The sequence below is a fragment of the Protobothrops mucrosquamatus genome, unplaced genomic scaffold (genome assembly GCF_001527695.2).
Source record: "Protobothrops mucrosquamatus isolate PMUCROS unplaced genomic scaffold, P.Mucros_1.0 scaffold_225, whole genome shotgun sequence".
Taxonomy (NCBI): domain Eukaryota; kingdom Metazoa; phylum Chordata; class Lepidosauria; order Squamata; family Viperidae; genus Protobothrops; species Protobothrops mucrosquamatus.
In genome coordinates this window covers 1481-26855 of record NW_015386301.1, presented here as the reverse complement: position 1 = coordinate 26855, position 25375 = coordinate 1481, and the positions used below count along the sequence as shown (strand labels likewise).

The following is a 25375-nucleotide window of genomic DNA, read 5'->3' as shown; positions in this document are numbered from 1 at the left end:
AAGTCTCCACTGCCCTGAGACAAAATCAGATCTAACATGTGACCTGCACTGAACATTAGTCCCTCAATTATTTGGATCACGTTCATGACTGAGATATGCAATTTCAGCACTGAAGTTCTTAGTTTTGAGAATGATTACCTTTAAAAAAAAGGCCTGAACTAATCGCCGCTGAGTCATTATCATCCAACTTGGAAAGCCTGAAGCAAAATATCTTCTAGTCTCTGAAATTCCATCCTTCAAAATGCAAAAGTCACCAACTTCTTTATAAAATAAGACACAGGAAGCATTATTTTTTCCATGCAAGAAGCAGAAACGTATTCTCTCCATTTCTCTCAGCAGTTTTTATTTATATAAAAATTTCTGTTCCAATTTTCTAGTTTTCATGTATTATTCAGTGGAAGCTCTTTCTCTGGCAATGCTTCACACATTTGATAGCACAGGATGGGGAGAAGTGCAATGTAATCCCAGTGTGGAGGGATACGTTTCCTCACTCTTCTGTTTGGAATGATGATGTACAAAATAGGAACTGAACAAAAGGCATTATTTCATATTAAAATCTAGGCAGAAATTCAAGTGAAGTCTGAAAATTAAAACCAAGGGTTGCATTACTTTCTTGATTTTTTTGTTCTTATTTTTAAAACAGTTGAAAAATTAAATGTGCGGCACAAGAACATCTCATCTCTTGCAATTACATTTTTGTGACAATGTTTAAAATATTCTCACACATAATCAATATCAAAAGAAAAAATATATAATTAATAGTACAATAAGCACTTTTTCCTATGCTGATAGCAAAGTAAGAAACATAATAGTCTTCATATTATCATAATCTTTATCCACTATTTAGTACAGTAACATGGATAGTAACTAATTTCAGACTCTCATCATATATGAGCAATGTGTATCACCTGAACTGAGCTCTAAGCTGTTCACCAAAGTGAAAGAGGCTGCAACAGTACATTTCGATAAATTAGAGGACATAATAAACACCAACTCTATTTTCACAAACACCAACAGAATTATTCATCCATCTTCCAACTTCCATTTGCTTATATTATATATATTGTTCTAAAGAAACAAATGGCAAAGTTATCTGGAAGAATGTAAAGAATGTAAAGACATTTGCAAATGACACTTTTCTCACAAAGCTGTGAGAAAAAAACATTGTATTTGTACTGGAATTACATATCAGCTAGCCAAAATACAGCATGTAATCTCTGTAAGAGAAATAATTGTAATGTGTTTTATAGTGGAATAAAAGCATTATATTTATTTTCACCCATGCTAAATTAAGGAAATTATCATGGGAGAAAGGGCTATAAAAATCAAGCTATGTTAAAACTAGTGGATTAGAAAGGATAACTGAGTATAATGTTCCTTTCATTTAAACCAAATGAAAAAAATGCCTTTCTTCCCGTGTAAAAATGTAGCTTATTGAGAAACATTTTTAAGTTTAAGATATCATATCCAAACCAACTTTCACGAACTCCCAAGCCAAAAAGGAAAAGACAAAAAAGCTATTAAGGACAGCCATAAGAAATCAAAGGAAACAGGGTTTGAAGATCACAGGGATGGATATAAAGAGGTACAGAGCATGAACATGAATATATTCAATTTTTAAAAGTCCAGCAAATTCAATATAGATTGATGTCTTTCTGGAAGCTTAACCCTTCCAAGCCTGCTTCTAATTTTAAATATTAATGTTAACATAGCAGAATCCTCATGTGTGCTTCCATCTCTATGGAAACCTTTCTTAGCAATTGGTTACCCATTAAGAAAAGACTTTCAGCTTTCTTTGACCATAGGCTGCATTTCTACATTTTTATAAGACAATTCAGGCAAAAATGTTAACCTTGTGGTTTTTTTGTTCTTGCTTTAAAAAAAACCCTTTTCTGAAGCAAAAGATCTGACTCTCTTCACCTGTTCTTTAGCTGAAATTAAAAACATACGGTGTAACATTCACCACTGGGTCCACAACAAAAACCCATTATCTCTGTCTATCTATATATTATTTGGGAATGTAATATATGCTTTAATGTTATTTTCCTTGAATCTATCCCAATTATTTATACTAGATCCAAATATTAAACATAGTTTTCAAGCTAACAAAATTTAGTAACGAGATTTGTTTTTTTAAAATGAGTACACAAGAACAGTCTTTCCTATCAACCTATACAAGACAAAAACATTAATGCAAGGGTGGGTTCCACATCATGCATTAATTATACTGAAAATAGTTAGATCTAACAATCAGAACCATCTGCCAAAAACAGGGAAAACCACGTCAAAGCGATTTTCATTTCAGCCCAAAAAGCTAATCAGGAATGCCCGTGCTGAAAGCACATCACTGTTCAGTAAGGGATACTTTTGTGCATGGAGATTTTTGGAGCTCAGTTCTGCAAAGGACATGATCATTAGAATAGCACAAATGCACAATTTGCTTTTCAGAAATCTTTCTGAAGATTTCAGTTTTCAGAATTTGATATTTACAGTATTTTGATTTCCTTATTTTGAACGTCTTACACAAATGTTCCAAAGTAATCATCACAATGATGAACTACATAAATACAAATAACATGATAGAATATGAACAGTACTTTTCTCCTTGGATTCATAAATTTAGTATAGTTATGGTTGCTATGCATGTTTTCTATAGGGGAAAAATTGTCTAACTGGGTGTGACAGAACGATAACAGTATTGAAAAGAAATTGATTCCTTTGGTAAATGGGAAAACGTTTACTGAGAACAGTAAAAAGGTAATCTTAATATTTTGGGATGAAAATTACTGTAGAAAAGGAGAAAAAAATGCAAAGGATATCATCCAGATTTTCTTTGCTCCTATGAATAAGTGGATACTTCATAACCTGCAAGCCGATGATCTATTCTCTGGTAATATAAATTAGCAATGATAAAAACATTTAATCCTCTGAGATGCCATATTTTCTCACTAACGTCTGCTTTCTGAAAGCAGAATATGCATACAGATTTCTGGGTGTCATGAGTAAAGTATTTAATAAAGAAGCAAAATGAAAAAATGCAACATGATTTTGCATAGATTCTTCAATTATATTAACCAATAAACCTGGATTTTATTTAGGTGAAGCATTTCCTAGATACATGTTACATAGTGGGAAAATTTAAGCATGGATTACTGCTTCAGAAGAATCAGCAGTCTAAAGAAAACCCACAAGAATTCAAACTGATATATTTTATTAATACAATTCCAAGATACTAACAATGCAGAAAACAATGCCAAAAACAAACATTCAGTTGGCTGTACTGTCTGTTTGCACTGAAATAGAGCAGAACTAAATATATTGGCACAAAGCAACAGAAATCAGCATATCCTTTAAAGCAGAGTGTGATGGCACAGAATGGCCTTTTTTTTGTTTTCTAAGTAAAAACTTCAGTTTGAAATATAAACCTGTTCTTATTTGTAAAATAAATTATGTGGTGCTGTTGATGGAGGCAGATAATAATACAGAAATAGCATACCTTGAAACACGGTATAGCTAAATACACAAAATACTGCCAAAATTTGTTGTTGCTTACAATGAAGAAATATGTCACCCAAATCATTACATGCAAAGGTGCATTTTTATACCCAAAAGATTCAAAGGCTGCTAACTGATGACCACTATTTCAGATCTATACAACTTCTCCTATGAATTATTTCAAAACAGGTAAAAAAAGCCCACTGAACTTTGCCCAATCACAAGGACCTAGCTTCAAAAGTGGAATTAGCAGCACAGATTATATACAAGCAGTTCAGCAAACTATTCAAAGTTCTAAATCTAAAGAATACCAGACAGAACTACACAGCCTTCACTGAAAAGTGTTAAACTAAATGCCACATTTGATGTTTACAGAGTATCGAGTTACCATCCAGGTAAAGACTTTCACCATCAATATATAAAAAATAGTTTGACAAAGTAATCTAATTTTACCAAAACATTTTCAGGAAATCTAGAAGAGATATTCCAATGACTGTACTAGTGCTAGAAATAAAGTTCAGTGATAAATATCTTTTTTTTTCAACTAAGCACTTATGAACTGTAAATATAGAAAATTAATAAAAAATATTATTAAAAAAGTGATAAATATCTTATTATTTTCTCCAGCTACATTGAAAACCTGAAAAAATTATAGAATTAAATGTCAGCAGCAACTAATCAGATTTCACAATCAACCACAAGATGATACAAGTCATGTTCAACAATTACTCCCAACTTTTGACAATAAAATTTGAAAATCATGAACTGGAGAAGATTAATAGTTATGACCACATCAAAGGATTACCACGAAGGAGATATTGTAAAAGAAATGTTGCAACTAAGTTGAAGAGATTTGGACAATCTCATGCTGTATTTAAGAGCAAATGCTTAACATAACACACCATGACAAGAATAAAAGCATAATATGTATATGACCTAATAAAATGGGTAGTCTCATAGAAATTGCAAATGAACTAGCCATATGGCATGATGAACAGATCAACAGTGGACGACAACAGCAATCCGTGACTGGATACTGACATTAAGAAAATGTATAGTACTCAATTTAAAGGTGTTGTAGACAGTATAGTGCAGGGGTATCAAACTGCCGGCCCAGGGGCCGGACGCATCATCAGAAGCCGTGCCCACCCCATTGCCAGCAATGGCAAAACAGTCCCAATGCGTCACGCGACATCACATGACGTCACGAGTTTGACATGTCTGGTATAGAGGATGGCCTTGATGAATAAAGGGAAGATCTATTGCCAACGCAACAATCACGTAAACAAGTCCTGAGCCCCTACCAAGAAAGAGATTTATGAAAAAGCTTCTAGTAGCACCCTTCCCATTCACGTAAAGGTAAGAGAGGGAGAAAGGAAGTACATTCAGAGTTGCAAGATTCTACTAGTTGTTCTAATAAAAGTAGTTTTAGGCCCACATGGTGTCTCTTTATTAGTCTCATCTATTTTATAGTGGTGATAGATTAAACTAGAAACAAATTGCAATGTGCTGAAGAAATTGGAAAGTAAAGAGATCTTCTTCCTGCAGTGGATTAATTTGGGCTGTTCCTAGTACTGACAGATAAGCAGAAAAGCTTGATAGTTTGTTTACACAGAGAACATCTACACAGCATGTAGCTTACTTTCTAGTCATTTAGGATACTTAATCATAACCAGGAAATGTACTGAACTTCATAACTGATATTGGGTCATATATCAGTAATGCAAATTTCTATTGGAAGAAATTTATTCAGTGAAACATACAAGTAGAATCAAGCTAATAAGAGATCTGAATAATTATAATAGCCAAGAACCAATTCCAATCACCTCTGCCACTGATTATGCTGACTGTGACTGATGGAACTTTGAATCCAACAGATCTGCGAGCTTCTCCTCCTGCATTAACATTTCAGTCAATTTGAGTGGTTATTTTGTATTAACATTTCAGTCAATTTGAGTGGTTATTTTTATAATCAAAATCAATCTCAGTCTAAAGTTTTATGGAGCCAGAAAGTAAATAGATAATTAAAATGAAATTAATCTTCTTCCACGTGATGTTTTAAATTGATTTAGACATATCTCAAGGTTCTATAAATGCCAATGGACCTTTCTTGTTTAGCAGCTCACTCCTATGTTGTTTATAAATAGTTTACATAAAGTTTGCTGCATGATAATGGTGCTCAAAACTAACTTGCCTAAAAAAGCAATAGACAGATTTGTATCACAATAGAATCCCCTTCCTACTTCAACTTAGATTTTCCTAGGTTTTATATTTTACATTGCTACAGTTTACTTAATTCCTAAATCATGAATAATTATTATGGATGAATCTTTTATTTCAATATATTAGATTGAGGTATGCAGCTATAATATTTTTTCTTTCTCTTTTTAATGTTTAACTCAGCTTTACAACCTCTAACTTTCAGAATTAGAAACTGACACTTTGAAACTTTGAGGAATTATAGCAGAAGACCAGATATTACTATATGCAGTTGCTATGTTATAAACAAACAGAAATCATTATTCCTAATGTAATTCTATAATGAAGAAACGTTATAAACTATCTGGTAATTTGATAAATTGTAAACTGTCAGACCATGTCTGGTGATAGTATTAATTACAATCAGTTTAAGGAATGGTATTTTAGGTTCTGTTCTCACTCCTTTGCTTACCTCAGTAGAAGAATTCACAGGATAGTTTTCCATCATTTTGAGGCAAATCTAAAGAGAATTTGTCCAGAGTTCTTAAGATATTTGGGTAAATAAATGTGATTAATATGAACCCAGGATGATTTACATGTTTTCAATCATATTCAACAAGTATACAGGTTATTGAGCAAGTATCTATGAGAAAGGCATCCTCTCAGATAATCCTTGCACAAATTACATCTTGTTGAGAAATTTTCAACTTAACTGAGCATTCATTTTAGTTGGTTTGTAGAATTATAAATATTAATATACATCTAATATTAATAAAATGGAGCCACCTCCAAAGAACCATGTAACTAAATGTTTGCCATATAGCAAAATATGTAAAGCTATATGTAAAACAGCATGGGAATGAGCTGTTAAAAACTTTCATTGGCACTGTAAGAGCCTTGAGACATACTTGAAGAATAAACTTAAAGTACCAAACTGAAGCCAGTTAGTTAATTCCATTTTAATTACATGTTCATATTATGGTTTCACAAAAACATTAGATTGAGATAAACATTGACTATGAAAATAACCCCTAGCATTGGCTTCAAAATTCAGCTCTTTGGATTTATTATTTGACTCTACTGAAATCCTAGCAAGTATTGTAATACCTATTTATTTACTTTTAATACCTACATGTAATGCTGTAAGGTATGAAAAACACTACGCTGCAAAATACAGATTTAATTCATTTAGCACTGAAAAAGATTACCTTATATTGTGAGACAACACCAATTAAAACTGGTATGTACATCTATTTGTAGGATGAACACTGTCTCTGCAATATTATTTATTCTGGATCAACTACATTCTGTGAAATCTCTTAACAACTTTCACAGAATGAAAAAAATATATGTAATTTTGACTTTTTTTCAAGCATTTTATTATTCAGTCTTTTCATCCATCTGGGAGGAATAATCTTTTTTTTTTTTTTGCAGGAAGGTGGTGAATTTTATATTTTTATATGACCTCTGGAATAATGAGCCTGAATATAGGTTCACTTAAACTAGTGGAATGCTGCTTTCAATAATGTGAAATAAGCTTTCTGTTATCTTAAAATAAGGTTACCCAATAAAAAGGTACTTTCTTATAATGGATAGAAAAGAGTTTCATGTTTACTCAGATTAAATACACACTATAAAAATTAATAAATACTGACAAAATGAGTTTCCAATAAGAATCCCAAATCTTAAGAGTATCTCAGTTTTTGTTTGGTGCCTTTCAATATTTTAAGGAAGTGCCGATTTCACTACATTAATATCTTCCACAAGAAATATACCCGCCCTAATTCTAATTACAGTACTGAACTTTTAAAAGAAAAAAAACCCTAAAGTAAATACTATATCCAAACTTTCCCCCAAATCATGTCACTCTTAAAAAAAATAATATATCAATCAGACACGTTTTATAACTTTTAAAATATTATTTCCTTTGAACTCAAAATGTAAACCTGTTTAAGGATCCCATTTTTTCATATCAACCACATACTCAATGGCATCCTCATAATAATATCAGCAGCACTTACTCATCATACTTGATATGATAAATAATATCTTCAGTATCCATATAATCTGTATAAGATGTGGAAGGTGTATTGTCCAAATTATTTGTATTTTCTCTAGAATGGTCTTGGCTCAAGTTTCCATTAGTCCTTTTGTAATTACTGCCACTCTTTCCTTGAGCTTTTCCATTTTTATGTCCTTTTGTTGCTCGAGTTACATTTTCTATATGAGCTTCGAACCAGGATCCAATAGTGACATCTCGGGCATCCACCAATTCATTTATCTAAAAATAAATTTGACATTTAGTGAATGTTACACTGTAGAAACAAACAACTAATGTGATGATGTTGAGCTTCTGTGCTAACTACATTCACACTTATAATTTATTTCTAGTTTGGCATTTTTTGTCTGTACACTCTTATACTGCCTATATCGAAAGTTGTAAAAACAGATTTATTTCATAAAGTAGGATAGTCCTTTGTTCTTCCGTACTGGAATTCCCCAAACTTCTGAAGCAGATCTGGAGTTGTGCAGAAAATGTGTGAAGATAAAAAAATGCCGGTGGATGCCACTTTAGCAGCAAACTATTGCCATTAGGTATAAATCTGATTGTCAGAAAATTGTTTTAAAACAGAAGTTGCACAGAAACCATATATTTAATTAAAATAGAAGTACTGGACTATATAATATTTTTCTTTCACAGTATTACTCATTATCACCAATGATTTAATGTATCTGCAATTTTTTAATACAGGTATGCCCAACCTGTGGGTTGCATGCAGCCCTGGACAGTTAATAATGCTGCCTCACAAGATCATAAACTTTTAACATTATGTGTTTATATAATATTATTAGTTATATTTTATATGTGGCCCAAGACAATTCTTCTTCATTTTATGTGGCCTAGGCAAACCAGACAGTTGGACATCCATGTTATATTTGTTGCTTCTATTTTAACTGGATGTTTCTAACTATTTACTGTTTTCCTAATATTAATATTTTCTGTAGAATTATCCTTCATCATACAATATTCAAATAATTGAATCAAGAATACTTTTTCCCTCTTGCTATGTACCATATTCTAATGCAAGATACACTTAATTTTTTGCATATAATCTAAATATTTATTAATCTTGATAAAATATACTCTTTTAAATAACAAATGTTGTATAAAACAAGTCTTGCTATGCACCCAAAATCATGAACTCAGCCATCACCATTGCACCAGCCTTTAACAACAAACTCCTCTCATGTAGTAAATTTTCACTTTTTAAAAAATAAAAGTCTCCTACGTTTTGCTGAAAAATGCATTTAATATCTTTTTAAAATATGCCCCTAAACCTATCCTAATTAAAGTCACATTATGGGTAACAATGTCATTCATGCAGATTGCCATGAAAATAGATTAACTTCCTTGACTTTCTCCATACCCCAGATTGCCCAACCTCTGCAGCATATCTAGGAAAGCTACAGAAACAGAAAGAAATTGATTCATAGTAATACATTCCACTGATGGAAGTACAAGTCTGTTTATATAGATACCCAATGATATCCACAGACAACATATTTTAAAATGAATAAAATAGTTTAAAATATAGTATCATAAACCAACAATCTAAAACATAGGTTTCCAAAATAAATTTTCAGGGACAGTGAAAGCAATAAACTAATATTCACTATTTATCTGTGCTTAAAATCTGACCATAATAAGTAATTTGAAAACAGAATAGAGACCAAACATTTTTATATTAGCGTAATAAATTATTTCATAACAAAGCCATACGATTTAATATTTTCCCTAAATCTTTCCCTAAAATTGTGTTATTCTTTTTATGTGGAAGAATTCAAAGGGGTGGTATGACAAAAGCAGTTTTTCCTCTGTTGTAGCCTCCAGGCATGCTCCTAAAGATGTTCCTAGCATCTTAGCATCCCAATTACCGTAACTTTTTGCATGGAGATTAAGAATGTGTAATTCCACTAGAAATCCACAATTTACATCAGATGGGCACAAATTATCAAGAGGAAAGGTCACACTGATAAATTAAAATTTCTTGTGGGTCACAAGGAAGTATTTGGAGTCCTGATCAGCTGTTTTGTAACTAGCAATGATGAAACCATGGGAGGTGATGGCAGCAGTGAGGCCTGGAGATATTCAGAAGCATGTCTTTCTTTGATAATGACTATACATTTACTACTTTTTATAAAATATTTGTGAACCTCATGCAAAACATGGACAGTGTGTTGTGCAGGCCTGGTCTACATGGCTGGAATCTGATAGATTGGGTGACTGTCTATATTTGTCAAGCCCCATTTAGAGCAAACTATGTAGTGAAACTACATCAGTTTCAGAAAGACATCTTTAATGCTAGCCAGGATAAAAATATAATCTTGTAAATTCCCAGGCAGATGTGCACTGCACAAATTAAGTCATAGTGTCTTTGAAATAACTCCTTCACAGCCCACCACCACCAGATCTGGCCTGTGTTGCTTCTTCTCAAATAAACTGAAATCTTCCTCCCCTACCACCTTCCCACATTCATTCACATTTATTGTACATACCAAGAGATGTGTTGCAACTTGAAGTTAGAAAATCACTGAGAAGCAATCATAGAACTGTATTAAATACTAGGCCAAAATTTCAGTCTCTGCACTTATGTACAGAATAGCACATACACAATCAATAGCCATTTCTTTTTATGTGGACATATGCTCCTTATTTGTGTGTGTGTGTGTGTGTGTGTGTGTGTGTGTGTGTGTGTACACATATACACACATACACAAACACATTTTCCAGGAGGAGGAAGAAAAGTTCTCTTTCTTTCTACATGAAATGAGCTTAAAATCATTGTCCCTCTGCTGCCAACTGCAAAAAAAGAATTTAACGAATTTGCTGGGAAAGAAGGAAAAGCCATAGGGAAAAAATGCTTAAAACTACTCTATTTCATCTATTATAACAAGAATATAGTGATTTTAAATATCCCTGTAGGGGTAAAGGGGGAAATGATACAAATAATCCCCTGCAGATTAACTAAAAAGTAAACTGGGACTATTTGGAAGTGATGATCATAAGACTTGAAGCAGGAGGCCACTTACATAGGTTCCGTGGTCACATTTTTAAAAGATGAGCTCAGAAAAGGTCTGCCAAGTGCTGCCACCTTCTAAGATTACATCTCTATATACTATCTCAAATAGAGATAAAAATTTGCCTTGAAACAAGCATGGAAAAAAGGAGGGGTATTCATATATAAACTATATGTGATAATTATAATGTTAAAAAGCGAAGACACTTCTGGAATCTTAAATGGGAAATTCAAGATCTGACAATGGAGAAATCCCAGAAATGAAAAGTCTCATGCATTTACATGCACATGCACCTACACAAACCCAGAGTTCTCACATCTGTAAATTTTCATTTCATAAAGCTGTTCTTCATTTAAAAAAATACTTTTTGCACATATTTATAAGTAATATAAAATGTGTCTCTCCAATAAATAACCTCTAATCTACATGTTACTAGATGCCACTGTTCCAAACGTTGGATTATTTTAATGTCTTTGAACTACAAAGTAGTTCATAAGCATTGACAGACAAGTTAGCTCTCAGAATCTGACCAATCATTACATTTGCAATTGTTAAAACATTAATTACTTTAAGGTATTTTCCTTTTCCCCTGCACAGCATGGTTTGTACAGATTTAAAAGAATGTTCCTATGCTGCAGAGGCACTTATAATTTCAAACAAATTATTGTTTACGGAGTGGGAGAGGAAAATTGTTTGGATAGGTCATAAAAGTAAACTGGACCAAATGAACTTGAACTTTTCTTTCTCAGTAAATGAAATCAAGTACAATCATAAACCAATAATTATAAATAAGGCCTAATATTCCCATTACCAAGCTAAATGCTACTTTTCTAAAGGCTAACACAATTCTGTACAAATATCATGAAAGTAGACAGATGGCATCCATTTTTATGATCCACTACCACAATGAAAATCATTTTCAGAACTATTTAAAGGCAAAATAAGATATGGTAGTCCTCTATACGAGGAAAGAGATATGAGGCAGAAAGTTGATGAAAGGAAGGAATGGATTAAAGAAAAATCACCCACGACAGAAGGACAAGCATATAACTGATAAGAAGGGAAGAGCAGGCTATAAAACTAATAGGTTCCAAAGAACAACCACACAAGGATAAGTGTCTGTGTGAATAAATTTATATAGATTCAAAATACATTCAGACAAATAGTAGGAGCTGAATTTATATATGAACTTGACCCTAACAGAAATACTGGGCTGCATAGTACTATTTTATCATTTAGAATGATGGGCCTTCTTATTCCAGCCATTCTATATGCTCTTCTACTTTGTTCCTCTCAACCTGGACACTGTCCATTTGCTTTTATCCTCTACAGTATAGAGATGAAAGAATCAGTGGAGCAGAGGATAAGCTGGATGAAACTATTTTAAGGACTGAATCTGGTCATAATCCATTCACTGGAACCGCTACTAGATCATAAACCTCACAAAAAGAAATAACACTTTTCTGGCATAAGATGAACGAGAGTTATGATCATACTTCAGTTACTGCACTGAAGTTAGAAGCATAGGTAAATGGCTTCTAAGAACCGAACGATTAACAATGCTTGAATTCCAGCTGCAGCAGTATGTATTTCAATAAATGTCTATGGTAACTGAATATTAAACAAAGCAAATAAAAAGGCTTTTATATTTTCACCACATCAAGCAGGACATGTGTTCACATAGAATACAGCTTATAAAAGCATGTCAGAAAACAGAAAAGTATTATTTAAAAAAATTGTAGTCACAATAAAAAATACCAAATTACAGTACTATAATAAAAGAACAAAAATTCTCAATGTTATATTCTCAATCTGTTAATTTTCAGAGATTCCATAACCATTATTTAAAAGATTTCCAAGAGAAATCAGAAACCAAAAGAGTAAACCAAGAAATAAACTGCAACATTCATAATTCATATTTTCCTGAGCCCTTGTAGTTACAGTTCAAGCTAAGGAAAAAAACATAGCTCCTTTAAGGACTACTGACAGGTACCTCATGGGAGCCTACAACAGAATCAAAGTATCTTTGCATGATTTAGAATCCCAATACTACACACATCTAGCATTAACCATATGATTTAGTCCAAGGCTTTTCAACCAGTGGTATGGGTACCACCTGTGGTACATTGGCACCTGGCAGGTGGTACGCGACCATCCTAGAAAAGTGGTAGCGGGGGAGGGGAATGAGCTGAACTGGTGGCAGCACCGCACAAGGCTGAGTGAGATATGGCTGGAGCTGCAGGGCTGTCAGGGCTCAGCGGAAGCGCCAGGATCAGCACCAGGATCCAGCTGAGGAGCTCAGCGCTGATCCTGGTGCTTCTGCTGAGCCCTGAAGAAGCACCAATCAGCTGGAAAGCAGCACTGATCCTGGCGCTTCTGCTGAGCCCAGAAGCACCGATCAGCTGGAATGTTGCAGCATCTCCAGGGTCTTGTGATTTACATTCAGATGCTTGGCAACTGATTCATATTTATGACGGTCACAGTGTCCCAGGGTCATGTGAAGTGACCAAAACCTGCTGCAACCACCCAGCAGATGGGGGGAATAAAAACCAAACACCCCCACCCCACCCCCGCTGCCAATCCTCAACAGAAATGCTCACAACAATGAAAACCTCGGACAGGAGGAAGAGCGCGGCTGGGCGGGCAGGCAAGTGTCTTGCTCGGCTATGGCTTGGGGGGCACTTTTTTCAGTGCCACTGTAACTTCAGTCACTAAGCAAACTGTTGTAAGTCAAGGACTACCTGTACTTTATCACTTTTTCCTTTTCCTTTTTTTGGTCATCAAGTTTTTGACACCTTGCTAGGCGACTGGTGGTACTCGGATGTTGCCATATCCTAAAAGTGGTACAATGGGTGAAAAGGTTGAAAAGCCCTGCTCTAAGAAAGCATTTTCACAATAAACAATGTAACAAAAACACTTTTCTGTAATACATTCAATCATAGGGCTAGTGGAGATTCAATAAAGCTGTGTTTAAACAACTGATTATAGGTCAACAGTTGTGTTTAAGAATTTGGCTTGTCTTATGACCATAGCTGTGATTATTACCTAGGAAAAAACACAGTCTAAAATTATAAGCTAAGTTAATGATCACATTTTTGAAGCCTAGTTCTGCAAAAAAAAGTTTTCAGTTTTGCAAAGCAAACATTTTACTGTTTCTTGTTGTCCTATTGATACCCTAAATATTTTCTTGATAAACTTCCATAACAAAGAGATTCCTTGATAAAAGGTTTAATCTCAGTAAACAGAATGGTTGGAAGGGACCTTGGAGGTCTTCTAGTTCAACCCCCTGTTCAGGCAGGAAACCTTATACCATTTGAGACAAATGGCTATCCAATCTCTTCTTAAACATCTCCAGTGTCGGAGCACCCACAACTTCTGGAGGCAAATCACTCCACTGATTAATTGTTCTAACTGTCTGGAAATTCCTCCTTAGTTATAGGTTGGTTCTCTCCATGATTAATTTCCATCCATTGTTTTTTGTCCTGCCTCAGGACAAGAACAGGAGAATAGGTTGACTATTTGTGGCAGTCCCTTAAATATTGGAACCCTGCTATCTTGTCCTTCTTTTCATTAAACTAGACATACTAAATTCCTGCAACTGTTCTTCATATGTTTTTGCCTCCAGTCCCCTAATCATCTTTCTTGCTCTTGTCTGCAATCTTTCTAGAGTTTCAACATCTTTTTTATATTGTGGTGACCAAAACTGGGTACAATGTTCTAAGTGTGGTCTTACTAGGGCATTATAAAGTGGTAATTACACTTCATGTGATCTTGATTCTATCCCTCTGTTAAAGCAGCCTAGAGCTTTTTTAGCAGCTGAGACACTGCTGGCTCATATTTAAGTGATTGTCATTTGGAAGTAAATGGATCCTTATTTAACCAGCATCACTTTGATATAAATTCTCCATCACTTCCCTCTTTTTAATAACTCATACTTTCTCACTGTCAATCCATCTTAGCAAAAAGATCTTTGGTTTTTATTTGGTCAATGAGGTGTTTAGGACCAGGTATAAATGGAATTTTTCAAAACCAGAACTGAAAAAGATTGTTAAAGGTCAAAAGCAAATGTTACTATTGTTCTGTTTCTTGTAAAAAAAAAATTAAAAAACTTTTCTGGACAAAGCAATCACAATAGTGTACTAAGATATATTAGTATACGTATTGTGTATATGATAATACATTAACTAAAGTGCTAATTAATGTTTCATCTCATTATAAAGATGCTAAGAAACTACATTGACTAGTTTATGCTTCTGGCTAAATATAGGGAAAAGGGAGTACAACTTCTGTAAGACTTTCACCAAAAGCCACTCAGTCTAAAGAATAGTTTTTCTTCTTATAACTAAAAAAATCTAGAAAGGGATACTGACATTGAAAAAATATATTAATTCAGTTTATGGATTCAGAAATAATACTGGTCATGGTTCAGACATAAGATCCATAAGCAAATGATTGTTTCCAATCAACTAACATATTATGTTGAGATGCCTAGGGCAGATTTTAGTACTAAATGCAAAGGCAACTATTATTATTCATAATTTAAAATATGCACTGCAGAAAGATAGGAGGGAGAAAGAAAACCCTGTTATTTCCTTTTATTATTCCTTTGCTTTGTTTATTTAACAACAATAAAAGCCTGCTAACAGCCTACGTGAATAGCCAGCGTTCTAGAATAGCCAGTATTGATCTAGAACCAGGAAGGCCCATATTTAAATCCATTCTTTCAACATGAAAACTCTCTCAGCCCAACTTACCTCTTCAAGTTTCTGTGGGTTAAATGGAGATGCAATATTAACTCACCTTTAGCCCCTAAAGAAAATGTAGGATATAAATCTAATTATTTTTAATTAATTAATTAATTAAAGAGAGCCAGTTTGATGCAGTAGCTAGGGCCGTGGTGGCGAACCTATGGCACGCGTGCCACAGGTGGCACGCAGAGCCCTTTCTGTGGGCACACGCGCCGTCACCCCAGTCCTAGGCCTTCAGCTGGGTTTTATAAAACCTTTTCACTTTAGGCTTCCACTGTCGTGTGCAAAAAAAAAAGGTTCAATCAATCAATCAATTTCAACTTCTCGCGGGGAAAAAAAAGATCTTGCAAAGTTGGAATTGATTGATTGAACTTTTTAGTCCTACCCAGTCTGCCGTTACTACCGAAGCCACGCCCACCCAATGGGCCACACCCACCCAATGGGCCACACCCACTCAATTGGTCACACCCACCCAATGGGCCACGCCCACCCGGCACCTGACGATACATAAGTGGGTTTTGGGTTGCAATTTGGGCACTCGGTCTCTAAAAGGTTCGCCATCACTGAGCTAGGGCATCAGGATAGAAAATGGGAAACTATGAGTTCTAGTTAGCTAGGTGACTATGATCCTATCACTCTCTCTTAGCCTTAGCAAGAAGACAATAGTAAACTATTTCCTAAATCTTGTCAAAAAAAGAATTGCAGGAACTTGTCCAGGCAGTTACCAGGAATCTAGACTGACTTGAAGGGACCCAAAATAATAATAATTATTATTATTAAAAATCTTTCCCAAATTTATTCCAATGTAATATACTATTGCCCCATAATTTTCACCCAGCAGACTTTAATTCTAGAATCGTGGCACCTTTAGTCCAATATACAGTATATAAAAGTAGACAGTTTTAAAAGACTGCATAAAACGCCTGGCCAATTCATATTTCTGATTACAGAAACTGCTTTATCTGATATCTTCTCTTGTGTTATATTTGCCTAGCACAACCAGCCACTTTATTTTGAGAGCCCTAAACTTTGAAAAAATATGAAGCTAGAGACTGCTCTGGAGAGGAGGGGATGGCTAAGTTGCGTTTCCACTAGCACTTCTCTTTTCTAGCTACCAGATTTAAAATAGAGAAATCATTATAGTATATTTCCTGTTCTAGAACAGGCATTCAATACATAGTCCTTATTTTTAAAAAATGAATTCACAATCATCTTGGAAATATAACTGGGAGACACAGTCAAGATTAAAAAAATAAAACAAATACCTTGTATTCACCAATGCCAGGATCTATAAGAAACGAGCGAGCTGATGTAGATGGCAAACTTGATGATCCACTGTTCACTCCTTGTTTGATTTTATTCTTACAGTTGGTAACCGCACAGGGACCAGGCTTTCCATCTTTTTTATTCAAAATTGTAGAAGGAACATCAGACTCTGAGCGTATCAAAAGCTGAACTATATCATTCAGTCCAACATTATAATCAAATAAGGTATGGCCATCTTCAAGCTATTAAAAAATGCAAGAAAAAATCCATCAGAAAAATGTATATTAAAAGAAATCAATATAGTATAAAAATATGAAAATTAAAAACAGAAAAAGCTTGCATGAAAATTAAATCTATGATGTACAGAATAGCTGGTATTAATAACATATCATCTTTGGTTTTTAGGGGATTTAGAACTCTCAGTGAAAAGGTGAAAAGCTTCATTGAACAAAATGCCATAATATACTATTTAGTATATTTCTATTTCTACTTTTCAACTAAATGAATATAAGACAAAATTCTCCTTCCCTTTACATGGACACTTTCCACAACATTCCAGAGAGTTATTCAATATCCAAAATAGTTTTTCAGGGTCTATGGACGTAAGTAACACTGTCTACCGCTACTTTCTCCAACAGAAGAAACATCAAAGTACTCTTCAAGAGAAGTCTGGAGCTACGTATCAGATTAGTATTGGATTTAACTACTTCTCAGTTAAAAAAAGATACTAGAAAAGGATCTAGTCATGTGATTTCATTTCTGGAAAAGCACCCAAAAGAAACTCTATTTATAGGCAGAGGCTTGTCCTCTAATGTTTGATGATGTTACCTAGTTTGGTAACGAAACGTCCAGAAGGGAAGCAGCAAGCTTGGAGGACAAACCTCTGCCTAAATCTACAACCCAAGCTACGAATATTCTCTACAATTTCTAACTCTATTTATGCTAATAATTTAATAAGTAAGAAGTGGTAGAACTCCAAATAAAATGCAATCTGTTAATTCACTTCTTCCTTCCTGTTAGAAGGAAAATACAGAAACAAAAAGAGATGGAGATACAGTAATCCCATATACAAAGATACTTAATGCAGATAAACTTGCTAAATCCCATTCTCTACTTTAGTCTTCTATGACCATGTGCCATTCATATGTGTTGTTAGTTCAAGTCAACATTTTTGAAATTACAGTATGATCTTAGTATAATTACAGGAAGCCAGGTTGGGGAAGGTATTTTTCCTTATCTTATTGATAAGGGGTCCAGATTGTATTAATTTACTTCATCTATTATGATACAAGAATATAAGTTCCATTCAGGCTTTCAAAATCTTATCAATACAATTAGGGGAAGAAAAAAGCAAAACTGTAGCTCTGCTTTCTCAATGTCCTCTTTATATTCAAGGTGAATTTCTGAAGCAGAGAACCTTCATGCCATAATTTCCAGGTAATAGCACTTAAACTTATATACCACTTCAAAGTGCTTTGCGGCCTACTCTAAGCGGTTTACAGGATCAACATATTGCCCTCAACAATCTGGATCATTTTACTGGTGAGATTCGAACTGCCGGCAGTCAGCAGAATTAGCCTGCAAGACTGCTTTCTAACCACAGTGTCACCATGGTCAATGTTGCCACAACTATTTTCAATAGTTACAAATAATACTTGTTAATTGAATAGGATAAATTTGGCATTTAACTAAAGGCAAAATTATGAAGTATGTGAATTCTTTTATCTTCATTATAACAGAATGTAATTTAATACCAGTATTAAATAAGAAAGCAGAAAACTGCTTTTTATGCTTTTTATTTTTTTCTTAGTCCTAAAAATCAATTTTCAGAACTTGAAATAAAAATAAAAAACAGTCATCTCATGTTACTCTTGCTTCACCATTCAAATCTTGTTAGTTTTTTTCTTCCCAGAAATCAGCTAGTACATTCTTAGGACAAGAAATAACATTATCAAATAACTCAGCAAGTCTGGTTTAGTTCAGTTATATATATGCTAAGGGTTTCTCCCAAGTGGCATAGCTTCAAACTACTCATGCAGACTTTGGTTTAAGGTTGTCATACTATATAATAAATGTGACACAAAGTTTTCTTCCAGCTGGAACAAGACAGAATGGAAACAAACATGTCTGGGTGATATGAAAAATTCAAAAAACAAAATTAAGATTAAAACCAGAGGTGGGCAATTTGGTACTCTTACAGAAGGATCCTCTAGGCATAATTAACCATAAGCTCTGTTAGCCCTCCGCGGCTCACAGGCTGCCGTAGGAACCACGGGAGGTTTAAATTTACCTGTGGATCAGCTGGCTAGTGGGAAGCTCTCCTCTTGTGGCTGGAAATCCCTGTGGGAGGGGTGAAATGGAAGGAGAAGGAGGAATGCTTCCCCCTTTTGCCAGGGTCACACTTGGTGACCGGAAAATGGCGTCCGCTCTTTGTCTGTCCGGCTACCGGCTGGACTCAAGCCAACCTCATGGCTATGCTGCAATCGGCCGATCAGGCAGCAGAAAGGGAAAAGGAAAACGAACAGCTGTTCGTTTTCTAGCGATTCCCCCACCCCTTCGAATTAGTCAGAATATCAAGAAATATCAAGAGATACGACCTTATCTTCAGGAGTCAATGAAATTCAGTCTAATCGGGCTCAAGACTAGTCGAGACTGGGGAGGGGAGGTCTCAAGAGGAGAGGCGGAGCAAAATTGGCCGACTAGTCTACGGGCAGAAGACGAGGAAAACCCATTGGTGGATTCTCCACTCGTCATGCTGGAGAATACACTTATTGCAAAAAAATAATACAGTGCTATAATTCAATTAAATTTCCAGCCACAATCACAGTGTTGTAGTATAAGCTTCTGCTTTACATGTACTTGCAGAGAAATTAAACTATCTGAGTTTTCTGAATATGTGAAGCACGTTTCCAGGTATGGCTTTACAGAAAAAAGAATCATATATTCTATGAAGAACATGATATATATTCTATGAAGAACATGATATGTGAACCTATAAAGTGTAATTTATTTCACTATCCATCTAGCATGCTGAAACTACAAAAGAATCTGTTGCAAGCTAATCATTAGAAGCCAAGAAATTAAATAATAAAAAATTTTTTCCCTGTCATCAAGAGGAAGGATGAGGTAGCAGAGAATGTCTAAGAATAATCCTAAATATTGATACAGTAATAAAGATTACGCATGCTAAGAATCATAGAATAGGAGGCATTTCTATTTAGAACTTAATAGTAGTAACTATTCAAAAGGAAGAACCCGGAGCTTTCCTTTATGGGAGAAACATGGGCAGCAAGACAGATAAATAATTTCAACTTAAAAAAATAGTATCCTCTTCAAGAGTTGCTTATAAATGAGATGTAGCTGTTGTCTGGAAAACTGAAAATTCACAATTTTATAGATTAAAAAAAAATGAAATGCCATGTTTGTATTCTCCTATCAGGAATAGTGAAAGAAATCTTGTTTTCATTACTGAATGCGGAGAGTGCAGGCAACCATATATACCAAGAGCAATATAATTGGTACCCTATTTTCAGTAGTCATTTACTGTAATTTTATATAATAATGAAATAATCTTGTATGAATCATACCCTCATAAACAAGAATGCAGACTGAACAAATTTTGATGTGTTTGATATTCCAATTCTGAACTTTTACAAATTGGCTGGGTCACACACCTTGCAAAACCAAGGCTTTTCAAACTATGGGTCACAACCAGAGGGGGCCATAAACAAATCTAAAAAGAGTTGCACTACTTCTTACTGTCTGCACTCAGGCAGCCTTCACCAAACTGCCAATGCTGGACTGAGCTGGGCACAGGATCCAAATACTCTCCTCCAACGGTTTTCCATTCACGATTCCTGAAACCACCCTAATATGCTCACAAGCATTAGCAGGACATCATGGCTAAAATTCAGTTCCTTTGTCTTGTATTGCTTTTTCCCTGTTCCAAGGGAAGCTTTTCCTGAGCTTCTTCCTGAGGAGCATCATGCTGGGTCCAGAAACGGAGAAAACTTAGCCACAAGCACAATTTCTCTAGGTTTGGGGGGGGAAAAACCTACCCTGGCTACAACCCTCAAAGAAACAATGTCTCCAGGCTTGGAAAGCAACCAAGCCTAAGCTTGACCATCCGTCTGGTTCCCACGAGGGCAGATTCCCAGTCCTGCCACAGAAGAGAAGGCAGTTACTAGTTGACCAATCCAATAACAGCTGCAACCACAAGAAACAAGGAACCTATATTTTCCTGAAGAAACCACTTTGCAAATCTTGCTTTTTCACAACACATCTGGCCATAGCAAATTGCTTCAGAATTACCTTTTCTATGGTTCTAACGTCCAAGGGCAGCCAAGCTGGGCAAGATGAAAGCTGGCTGAGTGTCTTCCTGTGGTTAGGCCCTAGATGCCAAGTAGACACAGGATGAAATTGCTGTTTGTGCAGGGCTTCTCATCCAGCAATCAGATTTCCTAGGGTAACTTTTAAAATATGGGGCATATGTATGTCTCACTTTTGCCCAAGTTGCCACCTGAGGCTGAAACATTCGTGATATAGCTGCATTGACAGAAAAAGAAGAGGAAGCCAAGGCCTCCACTATCAGTTGGAACTTGCTTTTTCAACATTTGTTTCACTAATTAGTCTCTTCAGTTTCTCTCTCTTCCCCCTACCCTCAGGCAGGAGCTGGGGCTGAAATCCCACCCTTCATACTGATAGTGTAAGTATCCCTTGACCTATGACCAGTTGCTTAGCGACCATCCAAAATATCCTCATAAATTATTTTACAGCATGACAAACTTGAAACCTCCCGACTCTAAGCCATCATATAGTTTGCCTAGTGATCTTAGAATTCTTAGTCACATTATTTTATTAATGACAATTTGCTGCATAGTACAAATGGATGAATTTAATGACTTTACACACAAACACATTGTAGTTTAGCCTACTATTCACGTGAACTAGGAAATATAGTCAATTTGTTATTTAGACAAGAGGCTAATCTCTATATTCTCACACCATACTTTATTCTCATACCAATTTTAAGATTTTCCAATGCCCTAAAATGCAGCCCCAGATAAGCAATGTTATATCACAATATACTTTATTACTACTAGGAAGTTTCAAATCTTACTATATAATTATCCAATATTGCAAGAGTTTTAGAAAAGTATATTCGAAATTCATTATGTGTGCAGCAGTTTCCATTCTTAAGCATGCTTTCTGGTCTACTGTGCTCTACACATAATAATATATGGAGATTTATCAACCAGTCTTATGTGTGTTTATTTAGTACACAAAGATTAAATAAGCACTTTGTGTGATAAACAATAGAAGGCCATATACATATACACGATAGAAGGCCATATGAATTATTATCCAAAATAATTCCAGCCTTACCCTAGTAATATTTTCTACAAAATCCTTCATTTCTGCTATACTGAGGAATTCAAAGGGCTCCTTCATGCATCTCTGAGATTGTAGTATCTAATTCGGACAATGGCTAGATATAGGTTTGCAAAATACTATGGTATGATTTGTTTGCTTTATCCTTTACATTTTATACAAACCTAGCTATTTTAATATAAAAATAAAGCATGATTTAACAAACTGCATTAATACCATCAGTGAGAATAGTCCAACAGTGCCTCTTTTACTTTTGCCATTAGACCGACCCTGCAAAATATATCTTTTCCTATGCTCATAAACAGAGATGAGATAGCTAGCCAACACTTGAGCCCAAAAGATGAGATGTGCCAACATTTCTATGTATCTCAGTCAATTGTGAACACTGCTGAAGCAATATTATTACTACATGTACAGCATCCGTTACTGCTTCTTCTCTGTGTCCTTGTCTTGCATTATAACTGTCCTTGGCTTTTGATTCCTTACTATTAGTAAACTTCATATTAAGGTCTAGGCTAGGGTATAGTAATCTGATAACTTATATATAACCATGTTATAGCCACACTATTTTGACACACACATCCTGTACTTTAGACAGGCAGTGGTTAACATGCTGAATTAAGACCAGAGAGATTCAGGTTCAAGTCCACTTTTAACCTTGAAACTCACTGCCTGACTTAAGGCCAGTTATTTTCTCCTAGTCCAATCTATCTTTCATGGTCATTATTATGGGGATTTAAAAAGAGATTCCTTAGAAAAAATAGACTTTAAAATCTACCAGATCATAGCAGTTAAAAACAGACTATGACCAAAGCCCCCACATCTCATATCCTCTGGGTGTGTTGGACTTTTAACTACAGCAGCATAGCCATTTAGAAAGCACCAAAAACATTGACTTGCTGTTTGCTTGTAAGCAGAAACAAAAACATAAGTTATATAAATCAGTGAAAATATTGATATTATAATTTAATGAATTTTGCTGCCACAATCACTAAAGGAAATCTAGGTGGTATAGATGTAATATTCTAAGTAACAGCCATGGTTTTTGTTGTAATAAATTAACAAAGCCATGATTCCGATTACACACTCAAAATGCTGCTATATTATTTAATTCTGGATTAAAGAAGACAAATAGATTTTACCTATTTATCCTATCCCATATGTATTAACAACAGGCAGTTTCCTTATACTTTTAGTCTGTCATCACAATAAAATATCAGGGCAATACCCATGATACCATACAACTTAAAAACAAGTTGTAACAGAACAGAATCCTAACCTAGCACAATAAAATAAACACATTTGCCTATCCCAGGTTAATAACTCAAACTATCACAGCATTTATCATACGATACAGTGTATATGGGGGGGCAACATCTTAAATTAATATATCCAGGTGTAAACAAAAAGTTCAAGCTCAGCACTCACAAAAGGTGTGCAAAACAGGGCACGGCGGATTAGATGCCATCAAGCCAATGCCAAGTCTTTGTGACCAGAGACATATTCTTCAGGATGGACCTAGGAGATCACACTCCAGTTAAAAATCCAGTGCAGGTAGTCCTCAACTTACAATCCCAATTGAGCCCATTTCCACCACTAACTAAGCAAGACAGTTGTTAAGTGAATTTTCCCCCATTATACAACCTTCCTTGCCAAAGTTGTTAAGTGAATACTGTGCTTGTTAGTAAACATGGCTGTTAAGTGAATCTGGCTTCCCCATTGACTTTGCTTGTCAGAAGACCAGAAAAGGGAGATCACATGGCCCCAGGACACTGCAACCGTAATAATAAATACATGCAGGCTGCCAATCATCTGAATTCTGATCACGTGACCATGGGGATGCTGCAACGGTCGTTAAGTGTGAAAAACCGTCCTAACTTACTTTTTTCGGCGCCACTGTCATTTCCAACTGTCACTAAACAAATGAGGGGGGGGGGAGGTCAGTCGAGGATTTTTACCTGTACAGTCGCTGAAAGAAAAGGCTTTTCTGAACATCAGCAGAGCCGGCGAGCAGTTTTCCCACCAGGACGATGGGGGGGAAAAGGGGGAATGAAAGAAACGGAGGGCAGAGAACCGAGAGAGATGAGGACGACGTGAACTTCCTCCGGGCAGCTGCCGCTTCCCTGAAGCAGCAGCAGCAGCAGCAGCAGCAGCTGAGGGGAGCGCGCGAGCCCCAAAGCCCAAGAGACCGTTGAAGCACCGGAAGTAGCGCGCGGCGCAAGAGAGGCTGCTCGCGCCACCGGCCTCTTCTCGTTCCCGCGCGCCCCGCTTTCCCGGGAGTCCCGCGTAGGGCTCGCCCATTCCCCGGTCTTGAGGGAAACCGCTAGCGCAGTGTTTCTCAACCTTGACCATTTTAAGGCATGTGGACTTCAACTCCCAGAATTCCACAGCCAGCATTGCTGGCTGTGGAATTCTGGGAGTTGAAGTCCACATGCCTTAAAATTGTCAAGGTTGAGAAACACTGCGCTAGCGGATGAGGGGATGCCTCGCGTGTAAAACGGGAAGAGGGAGGAGGAGCGGGAACGAAGCCGCCGCTGCCGTCCCTTTCCTCGGCACAATGGCATCACCCGACCGCTTCCTTCCCCTCAGACCGGCGGTAAAGAAAACCCTTCGAGCGAAGAGGAGCGGCGGCGGCGGCGGGGCGGCAGTTAAAGCTGCAGGCAACGCACCGCTGGAAGCCCGGGGAGAGGGAGCGTCTGTCGCGGGCTGCCTCACCTGTTTGCCCCGGTAGAAAAGGCGCTGCCGGTCAGGGCTTACACGGAAGCTTTCCTGGATCTTTTCGCGCAGGCTTTCGATCTTGGTCAGCCGGCTGAGGTCGTCGATAGTCCGGGTCTGGGCACCGTCGATGGTCCGCACCTGGATCCACATGGCGCGCTCCCGGAGGAGAAAAGCAGGAGGAGGAGCGGGAGCTTCCCGCCTCTGGGTTTTTTCCACTGGGCGACGCGAAGGTGGCGATGAGGAGCTGCTGCCCGAATCTCGGGGACCGCCGCGGTGCGAGCCGCTTCTGCTTCCCGCCGGCCTTCCTCTTCTCCGGCCCGCCAGCAGTCTCGGCTCCTCCTAGGCTCGTCCGCCGATCCCACCCGCCCCACTCGCGACCAACCGGCAGCAACGACTCTCTCGAGCCAGCCCAGAATGGCGGCAAACCCTGTCAGAGCTTAGTTGGGAACTGCCGGCTGGGCTAAGCTAACGGGCGCCGG

At 36.4% G+C, this 25375-nt stretch overlaps 1 protein-coding gene across 1 annotated transcript in view; it reads right to left on the bottom strand.

Annotated features, from left to right (window-relative positions):
• The window catches only part of UHRF2 (ubiquitin like with PHD and ring finger domains 2), a 56585-nt gene extending 31539 nt beyond the window's left edge, over positions 1-25046 (bottom strand). Inside the window, exons 1-3 of the mRNA XM_015828491.1 lie at positions 24894-25046; positions 16787-17029; positions 7716-7975 (exon numbers count right to left, since the gene is read on the bottom strand). Coding sequence (XP_015683977.1) covers positions 7716-7975; positions 16787-17029; positions 24894-25046 — 656 coding nt within the window. The remainder of the gene's footprint in view (positions 1-7715; positions 7976-16786; positions 17030-24893) is intronic.
• Between the last annotated feature and the right edge of the window lie 329 nt (positions 25047-25375).